The 16,404-nt window shown below is 37.5% G+C and overlaps 1 protein-coding gene across 21 annotated transcripts in view; it reads right to left on the bottom strand.

Annotated features, from left to right (window-relative positions):
• Cac (calcium voltage-gated channel subunit cacophony) overlaps nucleotides 1-16,098 on the bottom strand; it is a 49,901-nt gene extending 33,803 nt beyond the window's left edge. For 14 of the 21 annotated variants that reach the window (XM_070659001.1, XM_070659003.1, XM_070658999.1 and 11 more), the window contains exons 1-15: nucleotides 15,707-16,098; nucleotides 11,829-11,932; nucleotides 10,482-10,637; nucleotides 10,027-10,247; nucleotides 8,298-8,401; nucleotides 7,379-7,494; nucleotides 6,898-6,957; nucleotides 6,655-6,756; nucleotides 3,958-4,170; nucleotides 3,337-3,764; nucleotides 2,860-3,161; nucleotides 2,348-2,518; nucleotides 1,688-2,257; nucleotides 1,141-1,486; nucleotides 796-960 (exon numbers count right to left, since the gene is read on the bottom strand). In XM_070659001.1, the coding sequence (XP_070515102.1) occupies nucleotides 796-960; nucleotides 1,141-1,486; nucleotides 1,688-2,257; nucleotides 2,348-2,518; nucleotides 2,860-3,161; nucleotides 3,337-3,764; nucleotides 3,958-4,170; nucleotides 6,655-6,756; nucleotides 6,898-6,957; nucleotides 7,379-7,494; nucleotides 8,298-8,401; nucleotides 10,027-10,247; nucleotides 10,482-10,637; nucleotides 11,829-11,932; nucleotides 15,707-16,083 (3,435 nt within the window). In that variant the 5' untranslated portion in view covers nucleotides 16,084-16,098. The other 7 variants (XM_070659007.1, XM_070659011.1, XM_070659008.1 and 4 more) reach the window with 5 other exon arrangements.
• Nucleotides 16,099-16,404: the final 306 nt, after the last annotated feature.

The following is a 16,404-nucleotide window of genomic DNA, read 5'->3' as shown; positions in this document are numbered from 1 at the left end:
CGTACAAATTTAAAAAAAAAAAGAAAAAATTAGAACAATTAAAATAAAATATTACATGTGCATTTCACATTAATTATTACAAAAGACTTAACGCGACGTAGATTATTAATTATAAAAAATAAAAAATATTCTTAGAACTTAGGAAACAAGATGTAGAAACGAAAAGCAAAAACGAATATCAAATCGTTCGAAAGGGAGAAATTTTGCTGAGGAGACTTTTCGAGGAACAGGGCGAGATAAAGTTTGACATAGCTGTGTACACGTATTGATAAAATACAAGGGTGATACAATTATACAGAGAAAACGATCAGAAAAGGTCAGCAGGCAAGAACAACAATGTCCTCGTACGTATATATCGTGATATATAGATATAGTAGTCATTCGGTATTACGTACTCTGCTTTGGACACGACATATTCTCGTTTACGATCTCGCGTATCTTCGTTAATGTTAATAAGAGACGAGACTGTTTGTCGATTGGTTAAAGTTGCCGATAGACCTAACAGACCTTATACGTCAAGTAAACGCGCGGTATCAAGAAACTAAGAACAAGTATCGCAAAACGCAAAGATAAACGGGCGAAACATCGTATTACAATAACTGGGGTACAAGCTAATCTTTACTTTTAATTTAAAAAAAATAAAAATAAAAAAAAAGTCTTAAATGCATTACTTTCTTTTTTTAATTTTCTTTTTATATCTTACTCGCGTTTCCTAGTTAATTGGGGAGAAGAATTGATAATCGGATTAACGAGTATTTCTAAAAAAAATGACAAAAAAGAAGTCGCAACACTTACCTTCATCATAAGTAGTATCGTATTAAATACGATGAGTATCATGATAAAATATTCGAACGGTGTGGATACGACTATCCTCCAAATTTTGTACTTTATGCTATTTCGTTCCTTCGGCATGTATCTCTCGAGCGGTCGAGCTTGTATCGTAAAGTCTATACATGATTTCTGAAAGATTAACATGGAATTAATAATTATATTAGTGTTAGCGAAGTTTCGTGCAATATATTGTTTAAAATGTAGCAGAAATAAAAGTTATAAATTAAAATTAAAGATAAAATTGCGTCGTAAAAAAATTAAAATATATTTAAACTTCGTAAAAACAATTTCGTAGACGCAAGATGTTACCTGATTTTTATCGATTTCACCATCCTGTAATTCAGCTTCTCCCTGCTCCTGGAACGTGATGATAATCAAGGCCACGAAGATGTTGACGAAGAAAAATGGAAATACGATGAAGTAGACGATGTAGAAAATGGACATTTCGATACGAAAATTTTGGACTGGGCCCTCGTCCTTGTACGTGGCCGCCATCGAATTTTGCAGGATCTGCGGCCAGCCTTCGCCGGTCTGGACGGCGAACAGTGTCAGCATGGCCACCATCACGTTGTCATAATGAAAAGACTGATGTTCCCATTTCCGTGGTTTGAGTTCCGGTAGCATATTGTTCTCTTCGAAAACGAAGAAATGACCTCTGTTGCAAAAACCAAAATTAGTTTCCATCTCTATCACAGCATCAATTAAAAATATAACTTAAAATTAAATTACTAAAGAAATCGTTAAAAAATTTTGCTCATATCGCTTATTTATCGAGAACAGTATTTAAATCATTACTAAATATTTTAAAAATGTAATAATATTCATATGCATTCTGCCTTAAAAATAATATACTCACTGGCAAGTCTTTTCCGTGTACTTGCTCTCGTCGGTACAATGGTAGAACTTGCCGTTAAACAGCTGCACCGCGATCACAGCGAAAATGAATTGAAACAATATATACACTATGAGAATGTTAATGACATTTTTGAGACTGTTCACCACGCAGTCGAATACCGCCTTAAGCTTCGGCACGCGTTTTATTGTCTTAAGCGGCCTGAGCACTCGCAGCACTCGCAGTGATTTGATGGTCGAAAGATTCTGGCCAGCCGTGCCAGACATACCGATCATGTCGAAAGTGAACGACACCATGGCGCATATTACGACGACCGCGTCCATAATATTCCAGAACTCGCGTAGATACGAGCCCGGGTGCAGTATGATGCCAAGATCAATGATTTTTAACACCATTTCGATGGTGAAGACGCCGGTGAATGCGTAATCGAAGCAGTTGAGAATATCGTTTCTCGGCGCGTCCTCCCAAACGGGGTCCTCGGCGGCCAGCGCAATACTCGACAACGATATTACCACCATTATGAAGAAGTCGAAGTATCGAAGGTTCACGACCCAGTGGGCGGCTCTTCTTATGCTGCAAAAATACGATCTCATTATTTTTAAGACTTTAAAAAAATTTAAAGTAAAAAAAAAAAGCGATAAAATTATTTCTGTTAATACTTACGGATTCGTAGGGGACAGTATAAACATGGAGGAGTATGGCAGCATTGGTTTTGGTCCCGTGTCGTCGTCTTCATCCTGCCTCCTTTCTTCGGAGGTCTGGGTTTCGTTTCTTCCGTCTCTACTGGAAAAGACGAGACGTCGTTCTCCACTCTGTGCCTCTTCATCAGTATTGCTTTTTACATTTTTTTAAATTTAAATTTCTCAACTTATATATCTGCATTACGTGTTGTTTGTGAAACAATTGCGGATTATCGTTAACCACTCTGCTTAGATTTGATAATGCAATCTTGTGCAAGATCAAAATATGTGCAAAGTCATCAAATTAACATCGAAGTTTCTGTGAAATTGTATATTCTACCTCTCACAGAAGCTCGAGTTTAAGAAGAGTCACTTCGTGCAAATTTTATAAGTGTGCCTTCTACATTATTCTAAACTGCAAAATTCAAATTGCTTTTACCAATTGTCAAAAAATCGGGAATTTTCGTGAATATAAAAAGGAAGGGAGAAACCTACATATTTTGAGTTGGACTTGGAGGGCAGATTTCCACCCTCGGTGCATCTCCGGGCCTCTGCAGCGATTCAATCTCCTTCTCGAGCTCCTGCATCTGCTTCTCCTTATCTTCCTCCTGCTGCTCCTCTTCGGCAGCACTCAGTTCCTGCGCGTTCGCGAGATTGTCGACGGCGATAGCCAAGAAAACGTTCAGCAGAGTGTAGTTACCGAAGAGCACTAACACGATGAAATAGAGAGAATGGGTCATGCCCTGCGATTCGATACCCTTGTACATCACTTCGTTCCAGTCTTCTCCAGTCAAGATCTGTATGATTATAATCAATTATTATATCAATAAAAATATCCTAAAAAATAGATTTAATTTTTTTTTTCTCTCGTTACACGTCGCACGTCACCTTTCAAAAGTCAGCGAGACTATGAAACAAATATTTTTCTCGCCAATTATAAATTTTAATATAAAATAAAATTGATATACTTACTTGGAAGACAGTGAGTAGTGCGATGGGAAAAGTATTGAAGTTAGTCTCCGGTGTACCGCTCTCGAAGTTAAATTGGCCGCCGAATAGCTGCATACCGAGCAGCGCGAATATGAGGATGAACAGGAAGAGCAGGAAGAGAAGGGAAATGATGCTGCGCATCGAGCTTAGCAGTGATATCACGAGGTTTCTCAGGCTCTTCCAATATTTGGTGACTTTAAAAATTCTGAGGAGTCTAAGGGCACGTAGGACGGAGAGGCCGAAAGAGCCTTTATTAAACGCGGACCAGATCACCTCGAAAATCGAGCCCAAAATGACTATGCAATCGAAGCGATTGAAGCTCGATTCGAAGTATGCGCGAGGACCGAGCGCATAGACTTTTATGAACATCTCCAACATGAAGAGGCCCAGGAACACAAATTCTGCGATGTCTGCGAATGAAAAAAAATAAATCGTTAAGCCGCAGAGCCGTAAAAGACTACTTTATATACAATAAATTTTTGTTACATTAAAACCCTTGCCAAATGTTGCTAAATTTAGCTGCTAAAGTACTTTTTATACTCTTTAGCGAGCTAATAAAAAAATATATAAGAATAAAAAGATTAAAATTTAAGTGAAACTTACAGAGGAAGTCGGTGAGCCACTCTGGCTGTCTATAATGTTCAACAGCCACGCAGACGGTGTTGAAGAACACAAGAACAATGACGAACCAATAGAACTGTTGCGACTTGACGGAATTGCGCACCCAAAATCTGAACCTCTTTTCGACCCGCCAAAACTGCAGACATATCCCCTGCTTCTTCACCTTCGACTTGAAGTAGGAGGCTCTCGAGAACCCTACGGAATGCAATATTTTTCTTTAGCACGAATTACAATTAAGAGAAAATACATTTTACATACCAGTCGATTATATATTTAATTATATAATTAAACAATGTCATGTATACTTTTATTTTGACACGAGTTATATCAATTTATTCTCCAACACAAGAATTATTTATACCATATCTACGTCTTCATATTTCATACTACTTGCTAAACTATTTCTGGAATTATGAGTTCAAGGATCCAAATTGCACGATTCGAGATTATCTATATTAACTTAAAATTCTTTAAAGTTGTTCTTGGAACGTTGCGAGAGTGACATTCTCGCAGAAGTTTTAAAGGAAAAAATATTACAATGAAATGAAAATTAAATACTTCTAAAATTATTTCGTCGACTGGAAGAGTTAATAGTTGCATTTTATTTACCTCCGTTCCAATAATAAATATTGATATAAAAAAAAATATATTTATACGTATATATAATTCTATACTAATATAATTACTCTACCAAGCGGTACGACTATGATATGACAATGCGTATATATTGGCTACTTAGTTGCTATGTGTGGATTATGTGTCGACAGGTTGAGATTAGCCTATCTATCAAACTCTATGGGACAGGATTTGTACACTACTCAGGAAATCAATTTCTCGTTTGACAATGCTAAGTACTCTACAGCTCTGTTAGCTTGAACTAACTAAAATTATAATCGTGTAAGTATACCGACAATAAAAAACATTAATTAATATTCCACCATCATACGATACACCTAAACCTAATGTAGAAATATATCCGCCGGAAACATTGGCACTTAATCACGACGCTATTTATGAATATTAAAAGATTAAAAGTTTCGTAGCAAATAAAATAATTTATCTGCTTTAGAAAAAAAAAAATATATATATATAATTTTTTGCTGGAATTGCAAAAGACAAGTTTTAACTGTGCAAATGTTCTCGGGCCAAAGAAATCTAATGTTCATATGTCACCACACCAGCTAATAGAAGCAATACCTAAAAAAATAAAAATTAATTAGCTCCCGGGTTCTTTGATCTGTTTCGCGCGCGAAGTCCATGTGACACTGTGTGATATATATCAGCCAAAAAATCAGCGGCAAGTCGGTTTTATTAATCACATAGAATGCAGTGGCGTTACATTCTCTACCACGGTAATCAGTCTGAGATATTCAATATGATAAAAATAATACGATCTAGCTATGCGACGTTCAGGTGTGTGAAGTATGCTTTTAAATTTGTATGTTTACGCGCGAGCAGAGAACAGTCTATAATTTTATTTTATAATTTAACGTGTTAAAGTCTTTTCGCAATTTTACATTTAAAATGAATTTAATTAAAACCGCATAACTGATACATGTATTTAAAACTGAAACATTAATACTTCCGAGTGAAAATTATTTCGATATTAAAATAATTTTTTATCGCTGCTTCAAATTTATGTCACTGTTCTTAAAAGCCTCGTATCAATGTAACTGCCGGACAGTCAGTTATTCTGCATAACGCGTACGCTCGAAGAGTATCTTTAACCAGAATTATGGCTCCCAGGAAAATTATCTAAGACCACGATTACATATTAAGCTACGTTTCAATGCGATCAGATTACGTCTTACATGTTTTAATGCAATAGAGCACGATAATTAATGCATCCCGTGTATGCGAGTAGGCATCAAGTAATTCACTTACTAAGCTGTAGCCCGAATCTAATAATGTACTTGTGATTATGTACGCACGATATTACACTTGTGCGTGTGTGTATCATCAACAAAAAAAAAAATCTCTCAAATAAAAATACAAAAATAAAACAGTTACGTAAGATTACGAATACAGCCTTATTTTACGTAGCTCTTTGCGATAAAGTCGTGGCATTCACGGTTGTAGTTACCTTTGAGCTTTTTCTTAGGCACTGAAACAAGAGGAGCATCTGATAGCGTGTGTTTAGAATATTCATCGGCAAAAATTAGAGGAAGATAATTTTCAGCGTCGCACATTTCTTTCCCTCTCGATATGAAAGGTAAATCAGGCATAAACCCACAAGACGTTAACAAATAATGTCGATGAACGTGAAAATAGGCTACCGTGTCAAGAAATGGAGAAACATTTTAGAACGAGAGAAAAGGCGGGCCAAAATCTCAAACCAACGATTTCCTTCGCGCCATGTAAATTACATTTTTTTTTATTTCACAATCCGTAAACGATTGCAACACTGGCCATAATTAAAATTCTTTTAATTAATTTTTATCTAAGCTTGGATTTGTCGATTTTACCTCGAAGTCGTTTCGTGCTTTCCCGAAGAAATCGTTGGCTGATATAATGGATTCTGACTACTAAAAAATCATGAGAACTCTTACTACTCGATCTCGATTTCACAAGTTCGTTCAAATATTCTGAAAAAGAATCATCAACTCGAAATGTAAAAGAGGGGAGCAAGAAGAGAATACTTGACACAACCGAACACCAAGCTGACCAAATACAACTCACCATCATCTATGTCGTCCTCGCCTTCCTCCTCTTCCGTGTCGGTGCTTTTGCTCTTGCCAAGATTCTTCAGTTTCTTTTTCTTCGCCGCTGCTCTTCTTCTTACTGTAAAACAAAGTGGTTGATATAAACGAAGAACCGGAAATTCTTTACAAGTATGCGCATGCACGTTTTAAAAATACAATTTATTTTACAAGTCTTTTTAACTTTACGAATATAATTATTAATGATATTTGTTTTACGAACCTTCTAATATGTGCATTTTTTCCTCTTCCGTGGTCCTCTCTTCGGCAAGTATCACCTCCTCTGAAAAATAAATACTCTGCATTAGAAAAAGTTCGTACATATAATTATATACGTCAATGTAATCTTATATTTTTACAAACTAGCTTTAAAAGCACTAGCTTACACAATGAGCTACAAATTTTTGCAAATACATTGTAAATAAAATCAGCAAACTAAAATCCATCGATAGGAAAATAAATGTATTAAAAGATTTAATCCTTGAACTTAAATTGTACAACTCAAAATAAATTTGTTGCACAATTAATTTTTTCTTCGTCACTTTTTGTCCCTACTCTTAAAGTTTTATTTCCCTGATGCCTCGTTATTTAACTTACAATATCTTTCGTGAAAACGAGAAAATCTCTCTCAACTTTTGCAAAACAAATCTCTCATGCAATCATTATTAATTCGCACATTTTTTTTTTCTGGCAATTGATCTAACCTGCTTTGCAGATCCAATTGAGATAACAATTCAGTTCACGCTCAAGCTGCTGCTGTCTTCGCAACTTCAGGAAGGTCTGCCGGTTCTCCACCTTCTCTCTCTCCTTTGCAAATTCTCTACAAGCGTGATACAGATGAAATAGCAGCTTACTCAGAAACATAAGGGTTGAATTTAGCGGAGGGCTTTCTGGTATTCCGTTATTATTGTTCTAGCGATTTACTGCCTTGCTTAATAAGTCAGCAACACCATTACTTATTTAAGAAAAACACCGTTGGGAGTTAAAAAAAAAAAAAAAAAAAAATAGAGGAAAAATAATTTTCTTTGCTGTTTAAATTTTAAAACTAGCTTACGTCACAATCATGTATCATATGCGGGATTACAATGAATTTATCACTACTCTTATCATGATTCTCTTGTGAGCACACGTTACTTTCCAAAATATTAAAAATATCTAGCGTTAATAGACGAGCCAGTGCCTAAAAATTCGTTTCTATAAATACACAGTTCGCATCGTATTCTCCTCGCGTATTCAGCATCACACAATTTGAAATTCTTTTTGCATCCACCGCATTATTTTATGTACAATATTAAATAGATTATTATTCGCTGAAGAATTGTGCTGAACACGCCGACGGAATACGGTTTACTGCACACTAATGTTAAGCAATGTCTACTGATTGAAGACCTGCTTGAGTGATCCATTTTAAGTAGGCACTGAATGCAGTGATAAAGAGCCGTTTGCTCTTCGCTTTCCGATAAGCCGCCCGCCGTTCGACGCGCGTTCTTTCGTTAGAAAATTCCCTAACGAGGAAAAAAGTCATTCTAAAGTGATAGACCTCGCGATCTGGTCGAACGATACGTGATCGTCGCTCCGGAATAGGCGGCGAAGCCGCGAGATGCTCTAAGTGGACGTACTCACCCGCTCAAGACACCAAGAACTAAGTTCAGCATGAAGAATGACCCGAGGACGATCAATGGTATAAAGTAAATCCAGTTGTATGTGTTACCAAGAGCATCGTTTGTCTGAAAATTCGATCAGAATCGACATGAAGCGGGTAACGTCGCGTATGCACACGTGCACCACGCGTGGGTTACACAGCCGAAATGTTAATTAACGGCAAACGAACGGCATACGCGACACACAGAAAGGCACTGTAATCTTGCCGTGCCAACGTGATAAATGTGATCGTTCGAGTGTGATGACTCGAATTTATTTATCGTTATTCGATAATATTCATTTCCCCTCACAAAGAAAAATTTTATCCGGCGCGAGAGGGAGGGTTTGATATCTGAAAAAAATCTCGCAGATTGAAAGTCCGTCGATCACATTTATAGTAAGACAACGTCGGCTTTATGAAATTTCAGTATTATCGAAGATAACCCATGGAAAAAAAAGTGCGAGAAAAAAATGCCATTTTTTTCCTCTTTTTTATTATTAATTTTTTTTTTTTTCTCTAAAAATCCTATCACTACTCGGGTTATAATTTTCTACTCACTACTCGCTATCTGTGAGAAAACTCTAAAGATATATAAAACTCGCTAGATAGATAAAATGTTAAATTAATTATAAGATACATCGAAATTAAAAGATGAGGTAAACTAGAACTATAGGAAAAGTTGTAATTTCGAAGCATGGCATTTTTTTCTTACTGACGTTTTACCGCGGGCTATCCTATTACAAAAATCGCAGAGGTCGAGATTCTTTTCCAAAATCTCGGTGACCAAATAAAGAATTAATGAAGAAGTTTTATTACAGCCGGTGGAGTTACGTCAGAGGAGTTTCGTGATAATTTGACGCTTATATACAGCAAAATATGATATAAAAGTATTTTAAAAGCTCTCCTCCGTAACCCACCAGCCGAACGTTAACCCTTTCGTGACTTTTCTTTTTCATAATTTACTTATCTAACAGATTAAATATTTAGCCACTTCTGCGAGAATAACTGAAACAATCTGATTACGTCACGTGAGGGTTGAACGTAATAAAAATTACAATTAACATCGAATAATATTGAAACATCGATAAAAGAGGGCTGGAGTTGACAATGTTATACTGAGCAAGGTAAACATATACGTCAGTGTTAGCTGTTTTTGCAAGACATTGTTTAACCCGAAAGCCAGCAAATTTGGCTGAAGCCGTACACAGAAAAGAGGCGAACATATAGTACATTGAAGTGAGAATTGATTAACAATTAATTGCGAGAAAGATAGGTACATTTAAAAGCACAGGGGAAGAATTACATTGAGGCAGCCTGGTAACACGATATTATTCTCTTTTTAGAAGAAGTGAGTCAATGAGGGAGAGAATTATATTTAATATGGAGATGCAATATTAAAATCGCGGACCAGGTGATACGGAATTGATGAAATTGGATAGCAATGTTCTATAAGGCACATAGACATTTGAGAATATTAGTTATTCTTATCTTTTGTGTAACGATACTGCATGGGACAAATCGTGCGCGATTAACGAGGGCGAGATTTTAGCGGAAATAGGCAAGAACGAGAAAATGAGAAAGGCGAAGGCAGAGAAAAAGTGTGGGGGGAAGAGAAATATATATATATATTTATATATATGGCAGTAACAGATAGAAAGAGAACGAGAGTAAAGAACTTTTTAACACTGAAGAACATATTTCTTGCTTTACCCAGTACAATATGGCAGTCCAACCCTCCATAGTGATACACTGGAAGACAGTGAGCATGGCGAATCCGATGTTATCGAAGCTGGTGATGCCCGAGTTTGGTCCCTCCCAATGACCCATGCACGTTGAGACGTTGGCGTCGCATATGTGGGCTCCATACGGGGCTTCTTCTTTGTGATCCGCGCTACATGGGCTCGGCGCTTCGCCCTCTTTTATGATTACACCTGCAAAAATCCAACGTTATGAAACATCTAAAATATATTAACGCCGAGACGTTTACATAAAGTCCCGGAATTAATATAAAATTGTATTTCCATATACCTCAAGGCTCACAGAGATTTTTTTCTATTAATTTCTTGTAATAAATAGAGGCGTAAAATAAAGTAAAATAATATCGTAAGTGGTAAGAGCCGGATAAAAATTTTCAGAAGGTTGGATGAACGTTCAAGTACACTTACTGACGTCCTCTATACTATAACACGTTTTATGCAGGGTTCCCGAATAAAACTCGAGGCCGATGATAGCGAATATCACGATGGCGAAGAGTACAAGCAAGCCGATCTGCAGAAGTGGCGCCATTGCCTTGATGATAGACTTGAGCACCACCTGAAGACCTATATGGAAAAAAAAAAATATCCGAAGAATAATTAGGCTTAACCATCGTCCCTATAAATTCGTGTAACACGAAATTCTTTCTATTTAACACAACTTCCGTGCATTATATCGTTGCTCATTGCTTGAGAAATTGTCATCAGTTTTCTACAATAGATACAAATTCATCTAAATTATAATAAGTATAACACGACATCGTCGAGATACTCTCGTAAAAATTACATTAAATTTTAATTAAAGATTTAATTAAAAAATTAAACTTTAGAATAATTTCAAATTTAGAATTAATTAAAAAAAATATATATACAATAGTCGATGCATTCAAAATAAATCTGCATTTAAAAATAAAGATTAGGATACTTCTGCCGTATCTAAATACAACATTGAGTAATAGTTATTTAGGCAACACCACTAAAACAAGATAAACGACTGTTCTAACTTGACAAAAAGCGTTCTACGGGCGATAGACAATATAAATATAATATTTGCAATTAAATATGAATAATTCTGATCTACTTGACTTTATGTATCTGTTATTTTGCTTCTTATCAAATCTATATAGCCATTTCTATTGCTATCTACTGTTCCACAGATAAGTATTCTCGACGGCGGATCATATGCGATCTCCGAAGTATCCGAATCTCAGGCAGGGCGAAGTTTCGTGTCTTCCATTATTTATGGACCACCAAATCCATTTTCTCAAGCAACGAGATCGCACTATTGACATTTAGCGCCAGACAGTTATCTGAAAGATATATGTCGCAGTCAAAACACTTTCTCAAACTGAGTTTTTTTATTCTTCAAACATGCGTGTGCGACGGCAATAAGATGTATGATAAATAAGCGGAGAAGACAGACGCTAAATGTGATATCAGCTCGCGCTCACACCTTCGTGTAGTAATCTAACGTACGCTCAGTAACAGTCTTTGTTATAATTAATTAAGAAACAATGATCAAGTGCGATTAACGTGTTCTAGAACAAAAAAAAAAAAGGAGCCATGCTGAAAGCTTCATTTAAACTTCGGAAACAACTTTTTCGAGCTAGGTGTGAAAACGAGCGTCTACTTTAGCCGCCGTTATAGCACCGAGGTGTTCGTACGCGAGGAAATTGTCACCCGATCTTTTTCTTTACGTTCTCTCGAGCAGCTCCCGAATAATTCGTTCGCTCTCGAATTTTGTATTGCGTTACTCACTCGGTATGCCGGAGACAAGTTTGAGCGGTCGCAACACGCGTATCGCACGTAACGTGCGCAGATCCATATCCAGGTGCATGCCGTGTGAAAACACCGTAATGATCCTGGTCCCAAAAACACACACACCCCGCCACACTTTACTACTTACTACTCTATTAGACTAATAATTACTATGAGCTACTCTTACGTACTTATGCTATCAACTAGATGGTTAGGACAACTAGCGTTCTCTAGCCCAGCCCGGGGATGAACGATGTTATCGGGAACCCACCGGCGACATTCGCGGTCCATTCTCACTTCCGAGATCGTCTTAACAACGTCCCGACTAAGACGCTAATGCCGCGCCATTATTACATTAAACGACAGTAAAGACAGTCGACGTAAATTTTTTGTCACCGGCGAAGCTTCGATCGCGCAATCGCGGCGGCCATACTTTTTTAGGCGCGACCAATAGCATTGCTCGAGAACGATTAACCAATCAGTTTGAAAGTTGAATTAGAGCGCACTTCTGACGATCTTGGTACTCGAAGGTGAAAGTGAACTGCAAATGTCGGCGCGCGAAACTGAAGAAAAGAGCGAGCGTAAGAAAGCCCGTATGTAAATGAACCACGCGAGTGAAAAATGAATACGAACAGCGATCTGGCCGAGTAGTTTATTACGAAAACAAAGGGGGCATTTACTTTCACGCTTGCGGTAAGTAATTAATGTTTAATCCGCGTATTCTTCTCGCGCGGTATATGCATCCGATTTATGAATCGCAATTTAAAAAAAATTAATTAATTTCTTGATTACTGTAATTCATTCGTCTCGATGCGAGATTAGGGTGAAAAAAATCTCACCGAGATACTTCGACACGTTAATCCCTTTTAATTGTAAAATGAATTAATAATCGTTAATTAATAATCTTTATTAAATACGTCTGAAATAATATATCCCTCGTTATTTCAGCGAATGCTGTTTTAAAAGTAAAAACTGGTCTGGCCGAGGACAATGTGATCTACTGAAAAGGGCAATGCGAAGGTACGTGATTAATGTGTTAATTATATGTTAGTATATGAACGTGTCTATGTACATGTACACTCGCTAGACTATGTAAAATATCTAAGCCTAGAAGAACGTGAGACGCTGGGGGTGAGCTAGCAGTAATAACTATAATCCCACGTAAAACTCGAGGCGCCAGTTTCTCAAAGATATCAGCTTCGCCGTATGGTCGTCGACCGCCGCTTATTTTATTTCTGGCTCTCGCCAGAAGGCAGCTTTTCAAAAAGATTCGCCTCACTCCAGAACAGACGTTGCACAAAGCTGGCTGAATCTTTTCAACACTGCTAGCCGACGACAATTGGAAATTCTACATTTCTATCCTTCGTTAGCGTCCGTTGTTTCAGCCGATGCTGAAGATGTCTCAGGTAAACTCGGAAATTTTAAAGGCACATAATGAAAATGAGCGGCGAGTGGCTATACTATAATTAAAACTGCCGACAAATCAGACTAGCATTTGGCGATAATGTCGAATAGAAGCGGAAAGAAGTAGTCCTAACAATAGATGAACATTTGGGGAAAAGGACAATTGTCCGTGAATTTTCATGAGTGAACAAATAGCGGACTCTCAGCTGAACACGTTATCTGTTCTAGGACACGTATTCATTTAATAATGTATAATTGACTCTATTATTTAACGCAGCTAAAGGTAGCTTCACGAAATACGCCCACTCTGTAAATCATTTACTTTTCTGTGCGTGTGTGTGTTTTCGCAATTTTTTTTCTTTTTTCTCTTTTTTTATTTTTCCCCCCTCTCGCTCTTACATACGTTTATTTGTTCATGAGTGCGTATAATCCTTGTTTGCGGAATTGAATCTCCAAATCGTTATCATTTTACTTCAAACAGAAAGCGTACTTTCAGAAATACCAGCTACTAGTTGATTAATAGATATATTTTGTACAAATGCAGTATAAGTTACGTTCTAACATTTAACAGAAGTATACGTTCGATTTCAATCTTAAATCGGCAACTAATAGTGCTTAGACTGCTCTCTAGGTGTTAATTTTTCTACGCATACGAACGAATTATAATCATAAAATTTCTAGTAGATATAAAAATAACTAACGTTATGTATTTGTTGCGTGAAAATAGAATTTATCAAAAGTTTATCAAATATAACAATTGTCATCAGCAATATTTTTCAAAAATACAACTCTTTATGTCAGCAAAAATTAAATTAAACAAACTTAATATTCACAAAAAAAAAAAAAAAAAAGATAAGTAAATAATGCGTTAGTTATGAAAACATAATTATTACACACACGTGGCTTTAATACGATCTCAAAAAATTATGCAAATAGTATATTTGTGTGCTGCAACATATTTTTTAATTTAAAACACATGTATTAAATTGCATATATACGTATAAACTGCATTCTAAGCTAGCGAATCTAATCGCTAATCCACATTTCTGCAAGTTCTTCTATGAAAAAAGTAGAATATATATATATTGATGAAATAGAAACACAACGGAGGAAAATACAAAGAGAGAATTCATATATAAATGATAGATTATCCAACAAGTGTCGATCACCAACTGAGCTACCTTTTACCCATCACTAACTCTAACTTAAGTCAACTGATCTAATACACCCATAGCCTCTAAGCGAAGGTAGTTAAAACGTACGACGTCATGTTACGCAGGTGGTAGACTAACGCAGGAGGCTAGAAGGACGGGAATGCTATGCGGCAATGTATAGACATGTGAATAAGTTTGAGTCGACGTTGCTCCCGCTTATCAGAATTAGACGTCGTAACAGGAATAACTAAAGCAGCGGTATCGGGTTAGATTTCGGCGTCGGTGAGACATTAAGACTATGCTTGTAACTATTGAGAACCGCACACAGATTTGCCGGGAGACGCGGTTTAGACTGGGAGTTTGAAAAGGAAAACGGGGTAAGCCGGGTGTCTTTTGCTGCTCGACTTGTTAGCTCGACTGGCGGGAGTTCATCCTTCGGATCGGTATCGTTACTCGCAGACGTTCTCTCGCAGAACTCTGTGACTGACTCACTTGGAATTTTCGAAACCAGCTTTAGCGGTCTGAGGACCCTGAAGGAACGTAGCATACGCAGGTCGACGTCCACGTTTGTTTCGGCGAACACGGTCATCGACCTAATCCAAGGATCACTTTAGAATCTATCTGACCAACGGGCATGGCGATCGGCGTATTTCCTTAATGCCTATAGCTGGAGAAATCGATTTCCAAGCTACGTTGCCCGAAGTTTACCGAGAAATAATAATAACGTCACTGGCAAGATTACATTCAATCAAATAGCGTTTAAATTTCTGTAAATTAATTAATTAAAAAATTATTATAATTAATTTTTGATACTATAATTCATTAATTTTTAAAGGAAAAAAAAAAAAATTAATTAATTAAAATAATTCTATACAAATTTACATATAAATGTAAATCTTTTTCATCTTTTCTCACCCAAAATTTCGGATACGAATTATTAATTATGCCTGAAGTGTCTCATTTAGCAATGTTAGCCAAACCGATTTCTTCAACGTCTTGTTTCCTCTTAAGGAAAATAATTAATTAGGGGACGTAATTAGGGAAAGAGGTTTATTCTGTCCCTCGCCTCGGTCACAAATTAATTAACGGGCGAAACAATGTTTGTCTCTCTTAAATAATCAATATTAATGATCCGTCCTATATTTACGCGAGTAATATAAATTCATATAAGAAAACGCAACAGTGTGTTAAACTCAAACGGAACGGTCGGTTCTCTCTCGCGCGAGCAGTCCGTTACGGGGAAATCTTAATAATCGTTAAAAAGAGAATTCTTGAGAAGGAAGAGTGATTTTACTAACGAATAAAATGTACGACTCTCACCCAGTCACCACGACGAAGAAATCCATGATGTTCCAGATGTTGCGCAGGTAGGAGCCGCGGTGGAGGACGAAGCCGAGGGCGAGGATCTTGAGGCTCGCCTCAACGCAGAAGATAGCGAGGAAGTAAACCTCCGTAGACTCGAGATTCTGGGCGAGCACGGTTTTGTCCTGCTTCGGCAAGTGCTCCTCGAGGGCGAGGACCACGCAATTGGCGATGATGGTGAGCAGGACGGCGTATTCGAAGGGCGGCCACTCAATGATGAAGCGCGTGTGCTTCCTTATGCAATTATCCTCCGAAAAGATGAACAACGACGTGGTGCCCTTGCCGCCTTCCCCACCGCCACCCGCCCCTCCACCCTGATCCCGGCCTGGCGCCATGTCCACCAGACCAGGTACCTAATAGCCAAATACATTGCTCAAATAATTCCGAAAGGACTTTGGATTTAACGCGGAAAAAAAAAAAATTAAAGTCGTAAAAGAGCGATGCACCCGTGTAATTAAATTTCTACCCTGGCGATAACAATCTTAAATAATCTTGCCTCCCCTCCGAAGCTAGTCCAGTCACCGAGACCAGTCCTCAATCCGGCCAACCTCGACCTTCTCCCGTACTGACTCGCGTATCCAGGGTCCCTTTGAGCCGCCTCTTGCGCTGCTGCCAACCTGGAATCAGACGGAAGGAAAAAAAAGGTCAGTGATAAC

Source organism: Cardiocondyla obscurior, linkage group LG07, assembly GCF_019399895.1.
Source record: "Cardiocondyla obscurior isolate alpha-2009 linkage group LG07, Cobs3.1, whole genome shotgun sequence".
NCBI classification, from domain to species: Eukaryota; Metazoa; Arthropoda; class Insecta; order Hymenoptera; family Formicidae; genus Cardiocondyla; species Cardiocondyla obscurior.
The sequence above is the reverse complement of the archived record's forward strand: the minus strand, read 5'-3'. Positions and strand labels throughout refer to the sequence as shown.